Source organism: Lissotriton vulgaris, chromosome 5, assembly GCF_964263255.1.
Source record: "Lissotriton vulgaris chromosome 5, aLisVul1.2, whole genome shotgun sequence".
NCBI classification, from domain to species: Eukaryota; Metazoa; Chordata; class Amphibia; order Caudata; family Salamandridae; genus Lissotriton; species Lissotriton vulgaris.
In genome coordinates, this window is record NC_141693.1 from 120,536,485 (window position 1) to 120,551,637 (window position 15,153).

At 54.5% G+C, this 15,153-nt stretch overlaps 1 protein-coding gene across 1 annotated transcript in view; it reads left to right on the forward strand.

The window, feature by feature from the left end:
* DIPK1B (divergent protein kinase domain 1B) overlaps positions 1 to 15,153 on the forward strand; it is a 369,200-nt gene that overhangs the window by 339,487 nt on the left and 14,560 nt on the right. Inside the window, exon 4 of the mRNA XM_086921040.1 lies at positions 13,969 to 14,145. Within this exon, the coding sequence (XP_086777166.1) occupies positions 13,969 to 14,145 (177 nt within the window). The remainder of the gene's footprint in view (positions 1 to 13,968; positions 14,146 to 15,153) is intronic.

The window sequence follows — 15,153 nt, forward strand, 5'->3', positions numbered from 1 at the left end:
TGGGACCCACGTCTGGGCATCCCCAGCGCACTTAGGGCGGAATATGCAAACACAACAGGTGATGGACTGAATGTGGATCAATGCCACACACTCACCCCAGTCCAAAGATCTGGGCCCAAATCCATCATTTTTTTGCACTCCACACCACCCTGGGTTAGACAATGGCGATATGCAAATCAGTTCTGACCCTGTGCCCCATGGGAACAGTCCAGTCCGAACTACAAAAGCCATGTCCTTCCCAGAACGGAATCAAGCATCCGAGGACCGGACCGGTTTCGAGGTAACACCTCTCATCAGCCCGGCTAGCTTGACTCCAGTGGTGTGGAGTGCCTGGGACCCACGTCTGGGCATCCCCAGCGCACTTAGGGCGGATAATGCAAACACAACAGGTGATGGACCGAATGTGGATCAATGCCACACACTCACCCCAGTCCAAAGATCTGGGCCCAGATCCATCGTTTTTTTGCACTCCACACCACCCTGGGTTAGACAATGGCGATATGCAAATCAGTTCTGACCCTGTGCCCCATGGGAACAGTCCAGTCCGAACTACAAAAGCCATGTCCTTCCCAGAACGGAATCAAGCATCCGAGGACCGGACCGGTTTCGAGGTAACACCTCTCATCAGCCCGGCTAGCTTGACTCCAGTGGTGTGGAGTGCCTGGGACCCATGTCTGGGCATCCCCAGCGCACTTAGGGCGGAATATGCAAACACAACAGGTGATGGACCGAATGTAGATCAATGCCACACACTCACCCCAGTCCAAAGATCTGGGCCCAAATCCATCGTTTTTTTGCACTCCACACCACCCTGGGTTAGACAATGGCGATATGCAAATCAGTTCTGAACCTGTGCCCCATGGGAACAGTCCAGTCCGAACTACAAAAGCCATGTCCTTCCCAGAACGGAATCAAGCATCCGAGGACCGGACCGGTTTCGAGGTAACACCTCTCATCAGCCCGGCTAGCTTGACTCCAGTGGTGTGGAGTGCCTGGGACCCACGTCTGGGCATCCCCAGCGCACTTAGGGCGGAATATGCAAACACAACAGGTGATGGACCGAATGTGGATCAATGCCACACACTCACCCCAGTCCAAAGATCTGGGCCCAAATCCATTGTTTTTTTGGACTCCACACCACCCTGGGTTAGACAATGGCGATATGCAAATCAGTTCTGACCCTGTGCCCTATGGGAACAGTCCAGTCCGAACTACAAAAGCCATGTCCTTCCCAGAACGGAATCAAGCATCCGAGGACCGGACCGGTTTCGAGGTAACACCTCTCATCAGCCCTGCTAGCTTGACTCCAGTGGTGTGGAGTGCCTGGGACCCACGTCTGGGCATCCCCAGCGCACTTAGGGCGGAATATGCAAACACAACAGGTGATGGACCGAATGTGGATCAATGCCACACACTCACCCCAGTCCAAAGATCTGGGCCCAAATCCATCATTTTGTTGCACTCCACACCACCCTGGGTTAGACAATGGCGATATGCAAATCAGTTCTGACCCTGTGCCCCATGGGAACAGTCCAGTCCGAACTACAAAAGCCATGTCCTTCCCAGAACGGAAGCAAGCATCCGAGGACCGGACCGGTTTCGAGGTAACACCTCTCATCAGCCCGGCTAGCTTGACTCCAGTGGTGTGGAGTGCCTGGGACCCACGTCTGGGCATCCCCAGCGCACTTAGGGCGGAATATGCAAACACAACAGGTGATGGACCGAATGTGGATCAATGCCACACACTCACCCCAGTCCAAAGATCTGGGCCCAAATCCATCGTTTTTTTGCACTCCACACCACCCTGGGTTAGACAATGGCGATATGCAAATCAGTTCTGACCCTGTGCCCCATGGGAACAGTCCAGTCCGAACTACAAAAGCCATGTCCTTCCCAGAACGGAATCAAGCATCCGAGGACCGGACCGGTTTCGGGTAACACCTCTCATCAGCCCGGCTAGCTTGACTCCAGTGGTGTGGAGTGCCTGGGACCCACGTCTGGGCATCCCCAGCGCACTTAGGGCGGAATATGCAAACACAACAGGTGATGGACCGAATGTGGATCAATCCACACACTCACCCCAGTCCAAAGATCTGGGCCCAAATCCATCGTTTTTTTGCACTCCACACCACCCTGGGTTAGACAATGGCGATATGCAAATCAGTTCTGACCCTGTGCCCCATGGGAACAGTCCAGTCTGAACTACAAAAGCCATGTCCTTCCCAGAACGGAATCAAGCATTCGAGGACCGGACCGGTTTCGAGGTAACACCTCTCATCAGCCCGGCTAGCTTGACTCCAGTGGTGTGGAGTGCCTGGGACCCACGTCTGGGCATCCCCAGCGCACTTAGGGCGGAATATGCAAACACAACAGGTGATGGACCGAATGTGGATCAATGCCACACACTCACCCCAGTCCAAAGATCTGGGCCCAAATCCATCGTTTTTTTGCACTCCACACCACCCTGGGTTAGACAATGGCGATATGCAAATCAGTTCTGACCCTGTGCCCCATGGGAACAGTCCAGTCCGAACTACAAAAGCCATGTCCTTCCCAGAACGGAATCAAGCATCCGAGGACCGGACCGGTTTCGAGGTAACACCTCTCATCAGCCCGGCTAGCTTGACTCCAGTGGTGTGGAGTGCCTGGGACCAACGTCTGGGCATCCCCAGCGCACTTAGGGCGGAATATGCAAACACAACAGGTGATGGACTGAATGTGGATCAATGCCACACACTCACCCCAGTCCAAAGATCTGGGCCCAAATCCATCGTTTTTTTGCACTCTACACCACCCTGGGTTAGACAATGGCGATATGCAAATCAGTTCTGACCCTGTGCCCCATGGGAACAGTCCAGTCCGAACTACAAAAGCCATGTCCTTCCCAGAACGGAATCAAGCATCCGAGGACCGGACCGGTTTCGAGGTAACACCTCTCATCTGCCCGGCTAGCTTGACTCCAGTGGTGTGGAGTGCCTGGGACCCACGTCTGGGCATCCCCAGCGCACTTAGGGCGGAATATGCAAACACAACAGGTGATGGACCGAATGTGGATCAATGGCACACACTCACCCCAGTCCAAAGATCTGGGCCCAAATCCAGTGTTTTTTTGCACTGCACACCACCCTGGGTTAGACACTGGCTATATGCAAATCAGCTCTGACCCTGTGCCTCATGGGAACAGTCCAGTCCGAACTACCAAGCCATGTCTTTCCCAGACCGGTCAGAACTGATTTGCATATCGCCATTGTCTAACCCAGGGTGGTGTGGAGTGCAAAAAAACGATGGATTTGGGCCCAGATCTTTGGACTGGGGTGAGTGTGTGACATTGATCCACATTCGGTCCATCACTTGTTGTTTTTGCTATTGCCGCCCTAAGTGCGCTGGGGATGCCCAGACGTGGGTCCCAGGCACTCCACACCACTTGGAGTCAAGCTAGCCGGGCTGATGAGAGGTGTTACCTCGAAACCGGTCCGGTCCTCGGATGCTTGATTCCGTTCTGGGAAGGACATGGCTTTTGTAGTTCGGACTGGACTGTTCCCATGGGGCAACAGGGTCAGAACTGATTTGCATATCGCCATTGTCTAACCCAGGGTGGTGTGGAGTGCAAAAAAACGATGGATTTGGGCCCAGATCTTTTGACTGGGGGAATGTGTGACATTGATCCACATTCGGTCCATCACTTGTTGTTTTTGCTATTGCAGACCTATAACTGGGGCAGCTCCAGAGCAGGAAGGCAGTTGTATCCTGGAGTCGAGAGACACCTTGAAGAACTCATCCTTGACGGACTGCTGGCGCTGCCACAGCCCTGCCTTGTGAATCATCGTTCCTGCCTGCTGGCGCTGTTACGGCCCTCTGCAACCTACACCTTCGTCGGGACCTGCTGGCGCTGCCGCGGCCCATCCTTGTGAACCATCGCTCCTGCCTGCTGGCGCTGCCGCGGCCCTCTGCAACCTACATCTTCGTCGGGGCCTGCTGGCGCTGCCGCGGCCCATCCCTGAGTGAACCATCGCCTTGCCTGCTGGCGCTGCCGCGGCCCTTCTCAACCGAGACTTATCAGCCTAGCCTGCCGGCGCTGCTGCGGCCCGACCTTCCAGAACTCCGAGCTCGAGGATTGTGGGCTACCCATCTTGCCACCCCTGTACCAGACCGGTACCAAGACTGTCCCGCTACCCTTTCCCCTTCAGAGACTAGAATTGAGAGGACCCTCGTGTCCCGACCTCACTGTATCGCTGATAACCTTGCTTCAAGAATCGTATATAAAGAGTGTTGACCTCATCCTTGTGTGGTGTCCATCTGTGGGGGGGAAGTTACTTCGCTGTACGATCGCTGGAGACGGCCCTCACTGGAGGCCTCTCCCCTGGTCCTCGGCCGACCCTCCGGGTCCCCGTCTAACAGAATGCTTTCCACCCATTGCTTACCATTGACTTGTTGTTTGTAATGCCCACTTACGTGCTTTCCATTTGTTGGCTCTATTTCTTTCATGCTGTCCAGTTTGTGTTTGTCACTTCTCTTACCCAAACCCTATTTACTGTAGTCTTCCATCAGTGAGAAGTGCTTCATCATGCTCACAGTATGAGGTGCATCATTGATGCTCACAGTGAGAGGTGGATGCTCGCAGTGAGAGGTGCATCATCGTGCTCGCAGTGAGAGGTGCATCACTGATGCTCGCAGTGAGAGGTGCATCATCATGCTCGCAGTAAGAGTTGCATAATTGATGCTTGCAGTGAGAGGTGCATCATCATGCTCACGTGAAAGGTTCATCATCATGCGCGCAGTGAGAAGTGCATCATTGATGCTCACGTGAGAGGATCATCATCATGCTCACAGTGAGAGGTGCATCATCATGCTCGCAGTAGGGGTGCATCATCATGCTCACGTCAAAAGTTCATCATCATGCTCACAGTGAGAGGTGCATCATCATGCTCACGTGAAAGGTTCATCATCATGCTCACAGTGAGAGGTGCATCATAATGCTCACAGTGAGAGTTTCATCATCATGCGCGCAGTGAGAGGTGCATCATTGATGCTCACGTGAGAGGATCATCATCATGCTCATGTGAGAGGTTCATCATCATGCTCATGTGAGAGGTTCATCATCATGCTCACAGTGAGAGGTTCATCATCATGCTCACAGTGAGATGTGCATCATTGATGCTCAAGTGAGAGGTTCATCATCATGCTCACAGTGAGAGGTGCATCATTGATGCTCACAGTGAGAGGTGCATCATTGATCATCATGCTCGCAGTGAGAGGTGCATCATTGATGCTCACAGTGAGAGGTGAATTGTCATGCTCACAGTGAGAGGTTCATCATGGTGCTCACAGTGAGAGATGCATCATTGATCATCATGCTCGCAGTGAGAGGTGCATCATCGTGCTCACAGTAGGGGTTGCATCATCATGCTCGCAGTGAGAGGTGTGTCACCATGCTCACAGTGAGAGGTTCATCATTATTCTCACAGTGAGAGGTGCATCATTGATGCTCGCAGTGAGAGGTGCATCATCATGCTCACAGTGAGAGGTGCATCATTGATCATCATGCTCGCAGTGAGAGGTGCACCATCATGCTCACAGTAGGGGGTGCATCATCATGTCACAGGTAGAGGTGCATTGTCATGCTCGCAGTAGGGGGTGCATCATCATCCTCGCAGTAGGGGGTGCATCATCATGCTCACAGTAGGGGGTGCATCAGCATGCTTGCAGTAGGGGGTGCATCATCATGCTCACAGTGAGAGGTTCATCATTATGCTCGCAGTGAGAGGTGCATCATCAGGCTCACAGTGAGAGGTTCATCATCAGGCTCACAGTGAGAGGTGCATCATTGATGCTCGCAGTGAGAGGTGCATCATCATCCTCGCAGTAGGAGGTGCATCATCATGCTCACAGTGAGGGGTTCATCATCATGCTCGCAGTGAGAGGTGCATCACCATGCTCACAGTGAGAGGTGCATCATCATGCTCGCAGTGAGAGGTGCATCATCATGCTCGCAGTAGGGGGTGCATCATCCTGCTCACAGTGAGAGGTTCATCATCATGCTCGCAGTAGGGGGTGCATTATCATGCTCGCAGTAGGGGGTGCATCATCATGCTCACAGTGAGAGGTGCATCATCATGCTCACAGTGAGAGGTTCATCATCATGCTCGCAGTAGGGGGTGCATCATCCTGCTCACAGTGAGAGGTTCATCATCATGCTCGCAGTACGGGGTGCATCATCATGCTTGCAGTAGATCAGCACGGGGTCAGTAAATGACATTCATCATGGAGATTGTGAGATATAAGTCATGTGCGCATGTGATCTGGCGGGCGTACCATGATTGCATCGCGACTTGCATGGGACGTAAGCGCAGCGAAGGGGACCATGATTCGCCCAGTCGGGCATGTATCGCCCTAAGAGCTGCATCATCCTGGCTGTAAGCAGGGTTGGATTGGGATTTAAAATCGGCCCGGGCACGCAAAAAAAAAAAAAATCGGCCCACATTTACATAATCACTCCTAAAATCACTGCTATGGCGTAATCATATAAAAAAAACTTTAGGAGTGGGGGGGTAAAAAAAATGCACATGTTAGTTTACAGTGGTGAAACAAGTTAAGCCACTTCGTCTCAGGCCCCCTGCCCCCGCTCAGTGTCTGCACACATTAATGGGCCGGCCCGAGAGACAAAGGGAGTGACACCTCTTGCCTGTTGCTAAACGGAGGTAATGAGCGCCCATCTGCCCCTAGAAACAGGGGCGTAACAAACGCCCCCGCAGCCCCCGCAGTGCGGGGGGGCCTCACTCTCTACAGTTAATGAAGGGGCCCCCAGGGGGCCTCGGCCCCCTCAGCTCTTCTGAGAGCTGTGCGAGAGGTCTGCACTGAACTAGCAAGCCTCTCTCCCTCTGCATCTGAAGCAGGTGCAGCCTGCTCGGAGCCCCTCGCCCCCTCCCTCTGACTGAAGAGAAACAAAGTATCAATATACATTGTTTCACTTCAGTCAGAGCCAGAGGCAGTCCCGGAAAGAGGATGGGGGCCCCAGAGACAGCAGTCTCCACTGCTCCTCTGAGGCAGCACAGAGCCTGGCCCCCACTCTCTCCTCTCGAGAAACAAAGCCCACCCCACAAGAAAAGAGAAGAGACAGGGACAAGGATGGGGTGGGGGGCCCTCTCCACAAGAGAAGAGAAGAGACAGGGACAAGCCAGGATGGGGTGGGGTGGGGGCCCCACCCCATAAGAGAAGAGAAGAGACAGGGACAAGGATGGGGTGGGGTGGGGTGGGGGCCCCACCCCACAAGAGAAGAGAAGAGACAGGGACAGGCCCCCATCCGAGAAGAGACAGGGACAAGGGTGGTGTGGGGGGCCCACCCCACAAGAGAAGAGAAGAGAAAGGGACAGGCCCCCATCCGAGAAGAGACAGGGACAAGGATGGGCTGGGGGGCCCACCCCACAGGAGAAGAGAAGAGACAGGGACAAGGGGGCCCCACCCCACGAGAGAAGAGACAGGGACAAGGATGGGGTGGGGGGCCCACCCCACAGGAGAAGAGAAGAGACAGGGACAAGGGGGCCCCACCCCACAAGAGAAGAGACAGGGACAAGGATGGGGTGGGGAGCCCACCCCACAGGAGAAGAGAAGAGACAGGGACAAGGGGGCCCCACCCCACAAGAGAAGAGAAGAGACAGGGACAAGGATGGGGTGGGGTGGGGGGCCCACCCCACAAGAGAAGAGAAGAGACAGGGACAGGCCCCCATCCAAGAAGAGACAGGGACAAGGATGGGGTGGGGGGCCCACCCCACAAGAGAAGAGAAGAGACAGGGACAGGCCCCATCCGAGAAGAGACAGACAAGGATGGGGTGGGGGGCCCACCCCACAAGAGAAGAGAAGAGACAGGGACAGGCCCCCATCCAAGAAGAGACAGGGACAAGGATGGAGTGGGGGGCCCACCCACAAGAGAACAGAAGAGACAGGGACAAGGATGGGGTGGGGGGCCCACCCCACAATAGAAGAGAAGAGAGGGTGGGGGGCCCACCCCACAAGAGAAGAGAAGAGACAGGGACAAGGATGGGGTGGGGGCCTCAGAGAGCAAGAGCAAGAGACAGCACAAAGCAGTGCTCGGGACCCTGACAAGGGTGGGAGTGGGGGCCCCCAGACAGAGTATTCTCCAGGGCAAAGCTCACATGAGAAGGGACGAGGCAGCAAAATGGTGCCCTCAGGTAAGCAGGCTTGTTAGAACACACCATGGGCGTCCGCAGGGAGAGGGAAATGGGGGGCTGAGAAGGGTGCAAGGCAGAGGGGGAGAGGGATGCAAGGTAGAGAAGGGTGCAAGGCAGAGGGGAGAAGGGTGCATGGCAGAGGGGGAGAAGGGTGCAAGGGAGAGAGGAGAAGGGTGCAAGGTAGAGAAGGGTGCAAGGCAGAGGGGAGAAGGGTGCAAGCCAGAGGGGAGAAGGGTGCAAGGCAGAGAGAAGGGTGCAAGGCAGAGAGGAGAAGGGTGCAAGGCAGAGAGGAGAAGGGTGCAAGGCAGAGAGGAGAAGGGTGCAAGGCAAAGAGGAGAAGGGTGCAAGGCAAAGAGGAGAAGGGTGCAAGGCAGAGAAGAGAAGGGTGCAAGGCAAAGAGGATAAGGGTGCAAGGCAAAGAAGAGAAGGGTGCAAGGAAGAGAGGAGAAGGGTGCAAGGTAGAGAAGGGTGCAAGGCGGAGGGGGAGAAGGGTGCTAGGTAGAGAGGAGAAGGGTGCAAGGCGGAGGGGAGAAGGGTGCAAGGCGGAGGGGAGAAGGGTGCAAGGCAGATAGGAGAAGGGTGCAAGGCGGAGGGGAGAAGGGTGCAAGGCAGATAGGAGAAGGGTGCAAGGCAGATAGGAGAAGGGTGCAAGGCAAAGAGGAGAAGGGTGCAAGGCAGAGAAGGGTGCAAGGCAAAGAGGAGAGGGGTGCAAGGCAGAGAAGAGAAGGGTGCAAGGCAAAGAGGAGAAGGGTGCAAGGCAGAGAAGGGTGCAAGGCAAAGAGGAGAAGGGTGCAAGGCAAAGAGGAGAAGGGTGCAAGGCAAAGAGGAGAAGGGTGCAAGGCAGAGAAGAGAAGGGTGCAAGGCAAAGAGGAGAAGGGTGCAAGGCAAAGAGGAGAAGGGTGCAAGGAAGAGAGGAGAAGGGTGCAAGGTAGAGAAGGGTGCAAGGTAGAGAGGAGAAGGGTGCAAGGCGGAGGGGAGAAGGGTGCAAGGCAGATAGGAGAAAGGTGCAAGGCGGAGGGGAGAAGGGTGCAAGGCGGAGGGGAGAAGGTTGCAAGGTGAAGGGGAGAAGGGTGCAAGGCAGATAGGAGAAGGGTGCAAGGCGGAGGGGAGAAGGGTGCAAGGCAGATAGGAGAAGGGTGCAAGGCAAAGAGGAGAAGGGTGCAAGGCAGAGAAGGGTGCAAGGCAAAGAGGAGAGGGGTGCAAGGCAAAGAGGAGAAGGGTGCAAGGCAGAGAAGAGAAGGGTGCAAGGCAAAGAGGAGAAGGGTGCAAGGCAGAGAAGGGTGCAAGGCAAAGAGGAGAAGGGTGCAAGGCAAAGAGGAGAAGGGTGCAAGGCAGAGAGGAGAAGGGTGCAAGGCAGAGAGGAGAAGGGTGCAAGGCAAAGAGGAGAAGGGTGCAAGGCAAAGAGGAGAAGGGTGCAAGGAAGAGAGGAGAAGGGTGCAAGGTAGAGAAGGGTGCAAGGTAGAGAGGAGAAGGGTGCAAGGCGGAGGGGAGAAGGGTGCAAGGCAGATAGGAGAAGGGTGCAAGGCGGAGGGGAGAAGGGTGCAAGGCGGAGGGGAGAAGGTTGCAAGGTGAAGGGGAGAAGGGTGCAAGGCAGAGGGGAGAAGGGTGCAAGGCAGAGGGGAGAAGGGTGCAAGGCAGAGGGGAGAAGTGTGCAAGGCAGAGAAGAGAAGGGTGCAAGGCAAAGAGGAGAAGGGTGCAAGGCAAAGAGGAGAAGGGTGCAAGGCAAAGAGGAGAAGGGTGCAAGGAAGAGAGAAGGGTGCAAGGCGGAGGGGGAGAAGGGTGCAAGGTAGAGGGGAGAAGGGTGCAAGGCAGAGTGGAGAAGGGTGCAGGGCGGAGGGGAGAAGGGTGCAAGGCAGAGGGGAGAAGGGTGCAAGGCAGAGGGGAGAAGGGTGCAAGGCAGAGGGGAGAAGGGTGCAAGGCAGAGGGGAGAAGGGTGCAAGGCAGAGGGGAGAAGGGTGCAAGGCAGAGGGGAGAAGGGTGCAAGGGAGAGAGGAGAAGGGTGCAAGGTAGAGAAGGGTGCAAGGCAGCGGGGGAAAAGGGTGCATGGCAGATGGGATAAGGGTGAAAGGCAGAGGGGAGAAGATTGAAAGGCAGAGGGGAGAAGGGTGCAAGGCAGAGGGGAGAAGGGTGCAAGGCAGAGAGGAGAAGGGTGCAAGGCAGAGAGGAGAAGGGTGCAAGGCAAAGAGGAGAAGGGTGCAAGGCAGAGAGGAGAAGGGTGCAAGGCAGAGAGGAGAAGGGTGCAAGGCAGAGAGGAGAAGGGTGCAAGGAAGAGAGGAGAAGGGTGCAAGGTAGAGAAGGGTGCAAGGCGGAGGGGGAGAAGGGTGCTAGGTAGAGAGGAGAAGGGTGCTAGGTAGAGAGGAGAAGGGTGCAAGGCGGAGGGGAGAAGGGTGCAAGGCGGAGGGGAGAAGGGTGCAAGGCAGATAGGAGAAGGGTGCAAGGCGGAGGGGAGAAGGGTGCAAGGCAGATAGGAGAAGGGTGCAAGGCAAAGAGGAGAAGGGTGCAAGGCAGAGAAGGGTGCAAGGCAAAGAGGAGAAGGGTGCAAGGCAAAGAGGAGAAGGGTGCAAGGCAGAGAAGAGAAGGGTGCAAGGCAAAGAGGAGAAGGGTGCAAGGCAAAGAGGAGAAGGGTGCAAGGCAAAGAGGAGAAGGGTGCAAGGCAAAGAGGAGAAGGGTGCAAGGCAGAGAAGAGAAGGGTGCAAGGCAAAGAGGAGAAGGGTGCAAGGCAAAGAGGAGAAGGGTGCAAGGAAGAGAGGAGAAGGGTGCAAGGTAGAGAAGGGTGCAAGGTAGAGAGGAGAAGGGTGCAAGGCGGAGGGGAGAAGGGTGCAAGGCGGATAGGAGAAGGGTGCAAGGCGGAGGGGAGAAGGGTGCAAGGCGGAGGGGAGAAGGTTGCAAGGTGAAGGGGAGAAGGGTGCAAGGCAGAGGGGAGAAGGGTGCAAGGCAGAGGGGAGAAGGGTGCAAGGCAGAGGGGAGAAGGGTGCAAGGCGGAGGGGAGAAGGGTGCAAGGCGGAGGGGAGAAGGTTGCAAGGTGAAGGGGAGAAGGTTGCAAGGTGAAGGGGAGAAGGGTGCAAGGCAGAGGGGAGAAGGGTGCAAGGCAGAGGGGAGAAGGGTGCAAGGCAGAGGGGAGAAGGGTGCAAGGGAGAGGGGAGAAGGGTGCAAGGCAGAGGGGAGAAGGGTGCAAGGCAGAGGGGAGAAGGTTGCAAGGCAGAGGGGAGAAGGGTGCAAGGCAGAGGGGAGAAGGGTGCAAGGCAGAGGGGAGAAGGGTGCAAGGCAGAGGGGAGAAGGGTGCAAGGCAGAGGGGAGAAGGGTGCAAGGCAGAGGGGAGAAGGGTGCAAGGCAGAGGGGAGAAGGGTGCAAGGCAGAGAGGAGAAGGGTGCAAGGTAGAGAAGGGTGCAAGGCGGAGGGGGAGTAGGGTGCATGGCAGATGGGAGAAGGGTGAAAGGCAGAGGGGAGAAAGGTGCAAGGCAGAGGTGAGAAGGGTGCAAGGCAGAGGTGAGAAGGGTGCAAGGCAGAGGTGAGAAGGGTGCAAGGCAGAGAGGAGAAGGGTGCAAGGCAGAGAGGAGAAGGGTGCAAGGCAAAGGGGAGAAGGGTACAAGGCAAAGGGGATATGGGTGCAAGGCAGAGGGGAAAAGGGTGCAAGGCAGAGGGGAGAAGGATGCAGGGTAGAGAAGGGTGCTAGGCGGCGGGGGAGAAGGGTGCAAGGTGGAGGGGGAGAAGGGTGCAAGGCAGAGAGGAGAAGGATGCAAGGTAAGTGTTACTTATAACGCTGTATTGGTGACAGTGGCATAACAATCGCCCCGCATCCCCTGCAGTATGGCGGGTCGCTGGCCTGAGAGCTCTAGACTGGCACGGAGGATGGGAGGGGGGCCCCCTCCATGTAGTTTGCAGGGGGGCCCCCTCATGTTTTGTTACGCCACTGCCTAGAAAGGCCACTCAGACACCTACTGGGCCGCTGGCTGTGCTCGAACAATGGAGACAGCGCCCAAATGGCCACCCCAGACTGCTAAAAAAAGAGGCCCACAGCAGCACTCGGACACCTGTCCCTCGGGCATTGCCCGTAAGCCCGCGTTACCAATCCGACGCTGGCTGTAAGTACCACTCCCTGTCCTCACACCAAGAGAAGCAGAGCAAGGGCATGCTGGAAGGCGCGTCATCTTTGGTGTGAGAGGGGCTCCATGCTTGCAGGGAGCAGGGCGAGCCATGCCGGGGATAAATTATGCGCATCTTATTTTATAGTAGATGTATCTTTCCCTGCAGAAAGCCTTATTTAGAGAGACAGCCAGGACTGGACGCGTAAAGGCAGTGACTGCCCCAAGCTGCCTTTTCCTGCACCTCATACTGTGAAGAAGAAGGACTGTGAAATGCAATGTCATGTTCAATTTTTATTTTGAAGCAATGTTTAATTTGTAAAATATAAGGTGCCCGAAGTTTATCTTAAAAGCCCGCTGCCAGTGCTGCCTGCAGGGGTTAGTGGACGTCATGTAAGACTCGCCAGGGGTCGCAACGGTGACCCCTGGCTGGCCCCTTGCAACCCCTGGCCTCAGAAGTGGCAAACTCACTGCTTGAAACACAGAGGCGCCTCGTCCTAAAGGACGTCAGTTGAGGCTTCACGTTGCTTGTTTTCTGTCAATTTTTCAAATTGTGTAACAAAAAATGGAATACAGTTAGCTGGAATATGACCCTATCTGGCAGACAAGGTAAGTAAAACAATGCGTTTAATTGTATGTTGTGTGCATGCTTGTGGGTGAGAGTGTGTTTATGTGAGAGTGCGTGAATGTGTGTATGTGTAAGTGTGTGTGAGTCAAAGTAAACGTAAAGTGGCGTATGATGTCACTTCCGCTACACCTGGCATTTCTGTGAATTGTCGGCCCTGCAGGGGTTGCTCAGCCTCACAGCTGCCCAGCCGTGACTCGAACTCATGCCTCTTTCATCCACCACCTTACACTTCCTGTTTCCTTACCTCACTCTCGCAGGTTCTGTTTTTTCTCTTTGCTTTGTCCCTTTGTCACTGTTTTCTACCTCCCTTTTCAGCCTTTCTCTCGTGGCTCTGGTTTAACCCCTCCCCTGCTGGTGACGAAACCACTCCGTCATCAGCCGCGGTCGCGCTGTGCTGATGACGGAGCGGTTCCGTCACGGCCCGCTCGGCACGCCTGCGCGGCGTGGATTCCGCGCCTGCGCTGAGCGTTCCATTGAGCGGGCGGGGCCGTGACGGAACCGCTCCGTCATGAGCACAGCGCAACCGCGGCTGGTGACGGAGCGGTTCCGTCACCAGCATGGGCGCGCCCTTAGCACTGCAGCGAAATAGTGAAGGGGTTAAAGTTTGATGATGAAAAATCAGCAAGGGTCCCCAAAAATGAATGCTGGTGCCCATCAAATGCAGTCACCAGACAAGAAAGATGAGGTTGGTTGTTTCCTGCATCCTCTGTGGTTTTAAAGCAGTGACTAGTGAAGGAAGGCAAGAGGCCTGGACTAAAACATGTACCACACTCTTCAGACCAATTGTAGTTTAAAGAACGTTTGTTTTTAGATTCCTCTGGTTTCTATCGTGGTCATGTTGGAGGAACGCATGCATGCAGATTACATCTCTTTGCGTCATCCCTATGGCCATGCACCAAGTCATAACAGAAGTCAGTATCTTTAAAACGTTTAAGAACTATCTACAGCCCTCTTGATGTCATTTTCACTTTGGGGCCAAACATCAGCATTTTAAAAACAAAAGTCATCTTTTCTGCTAACTTAATCTGATTTGTTAGAATAAAATGCCCTTTTTTCTGTCTCCTTTGCACAGGTCTATGGCGGGTTGTGGAAGGACAGAGAAATAATTATAAAATGTGGAATAGAAGAGGCGCTGAAGGTGGACAGTAACCCGGACTCTGGCCCGCGGCGGGAGTTGGTCTTGTTCGATAAACCCACCAGGGGGACTTCAATGGATGAATTTAAGGAGATGCTGACCAACTTCTTGAAGGTACGTGTCAGTGCTGGTTTTGGGAGGGAAAAACATTGGGCAGTCAGTCAAGGTAACCCAAACTATCCGCCATGTTTAGAGCAAGCAGTCTGACATATTTGTTTATCTTGTTTGGGATCACAGGGGAAGGATTGTGCCTCAAACAGGGAAACACGTAAATGATCCCTTGCTGGGAGAAAACTCTTAGTGTGTCAAGGACAGTTAATTTTGTTTTTTCAGAAACAAACTCTGCTTTGGGAATGTATTTTGGAAAAACAAAATTAACATGGTACCCACAAAAGGTGATCTGAGGAATGTTAGCAAATAGTCTAAGCACTTGTAATTGCTCAGATAGCATTTCAACCAATTTCTTTTTTGCCCGCCATGCCACCTTAGATTAGACTCAGCTATATGCAAGCCAGCTGGGGTCCTGATCCAGTAATAACCGTGCAGCAGGAACAGCCAGGTCAGGTCCTCTCTAACTTGAACTCAAGAGACTCAAGACCGGTTTCAGCCTCTTTGGGTCTCTTCAGTTGGGTGCAGCTTGGCTCTAATGGCACAGTGAGCACAGGGCCCATGTCTGGACCCTTGGCCACGTAGGGTGGTAAATAAAGCACGCAAAGGGCAAGGGGAAGATTACTTGCAAAAAGTGCAACCACTGGGGATTGCTCGGGGTAGCGTTCTACACATTATTTGTTTACCCACCATGGTACCTTAAGTGATTGCCAGTGGTTAGGCTATATGGAAGCATCTTCCCTTCACCTTTTGTGTGTTGAATTGAACATAGTGCCGGCACTGCAAAGCAGTGGGCACAAAGATCTCTGCTTGCTATGCAGACAGCTCTAAATATGCTGAGCTGTATACCACCGGGGCATGGGAGCACCTTCCTCCACTGCCCTGCTGGAATACAAAATAGAACACTGCCTGCCAATGTTTAAATGAAGCCTTGAGTGCCTAACAATTATAGACTTTTGCATCTGAAAGTGGTAGTCCTTGTACCATTCCTACCCTTCCCTGGTTGGCCGAGGC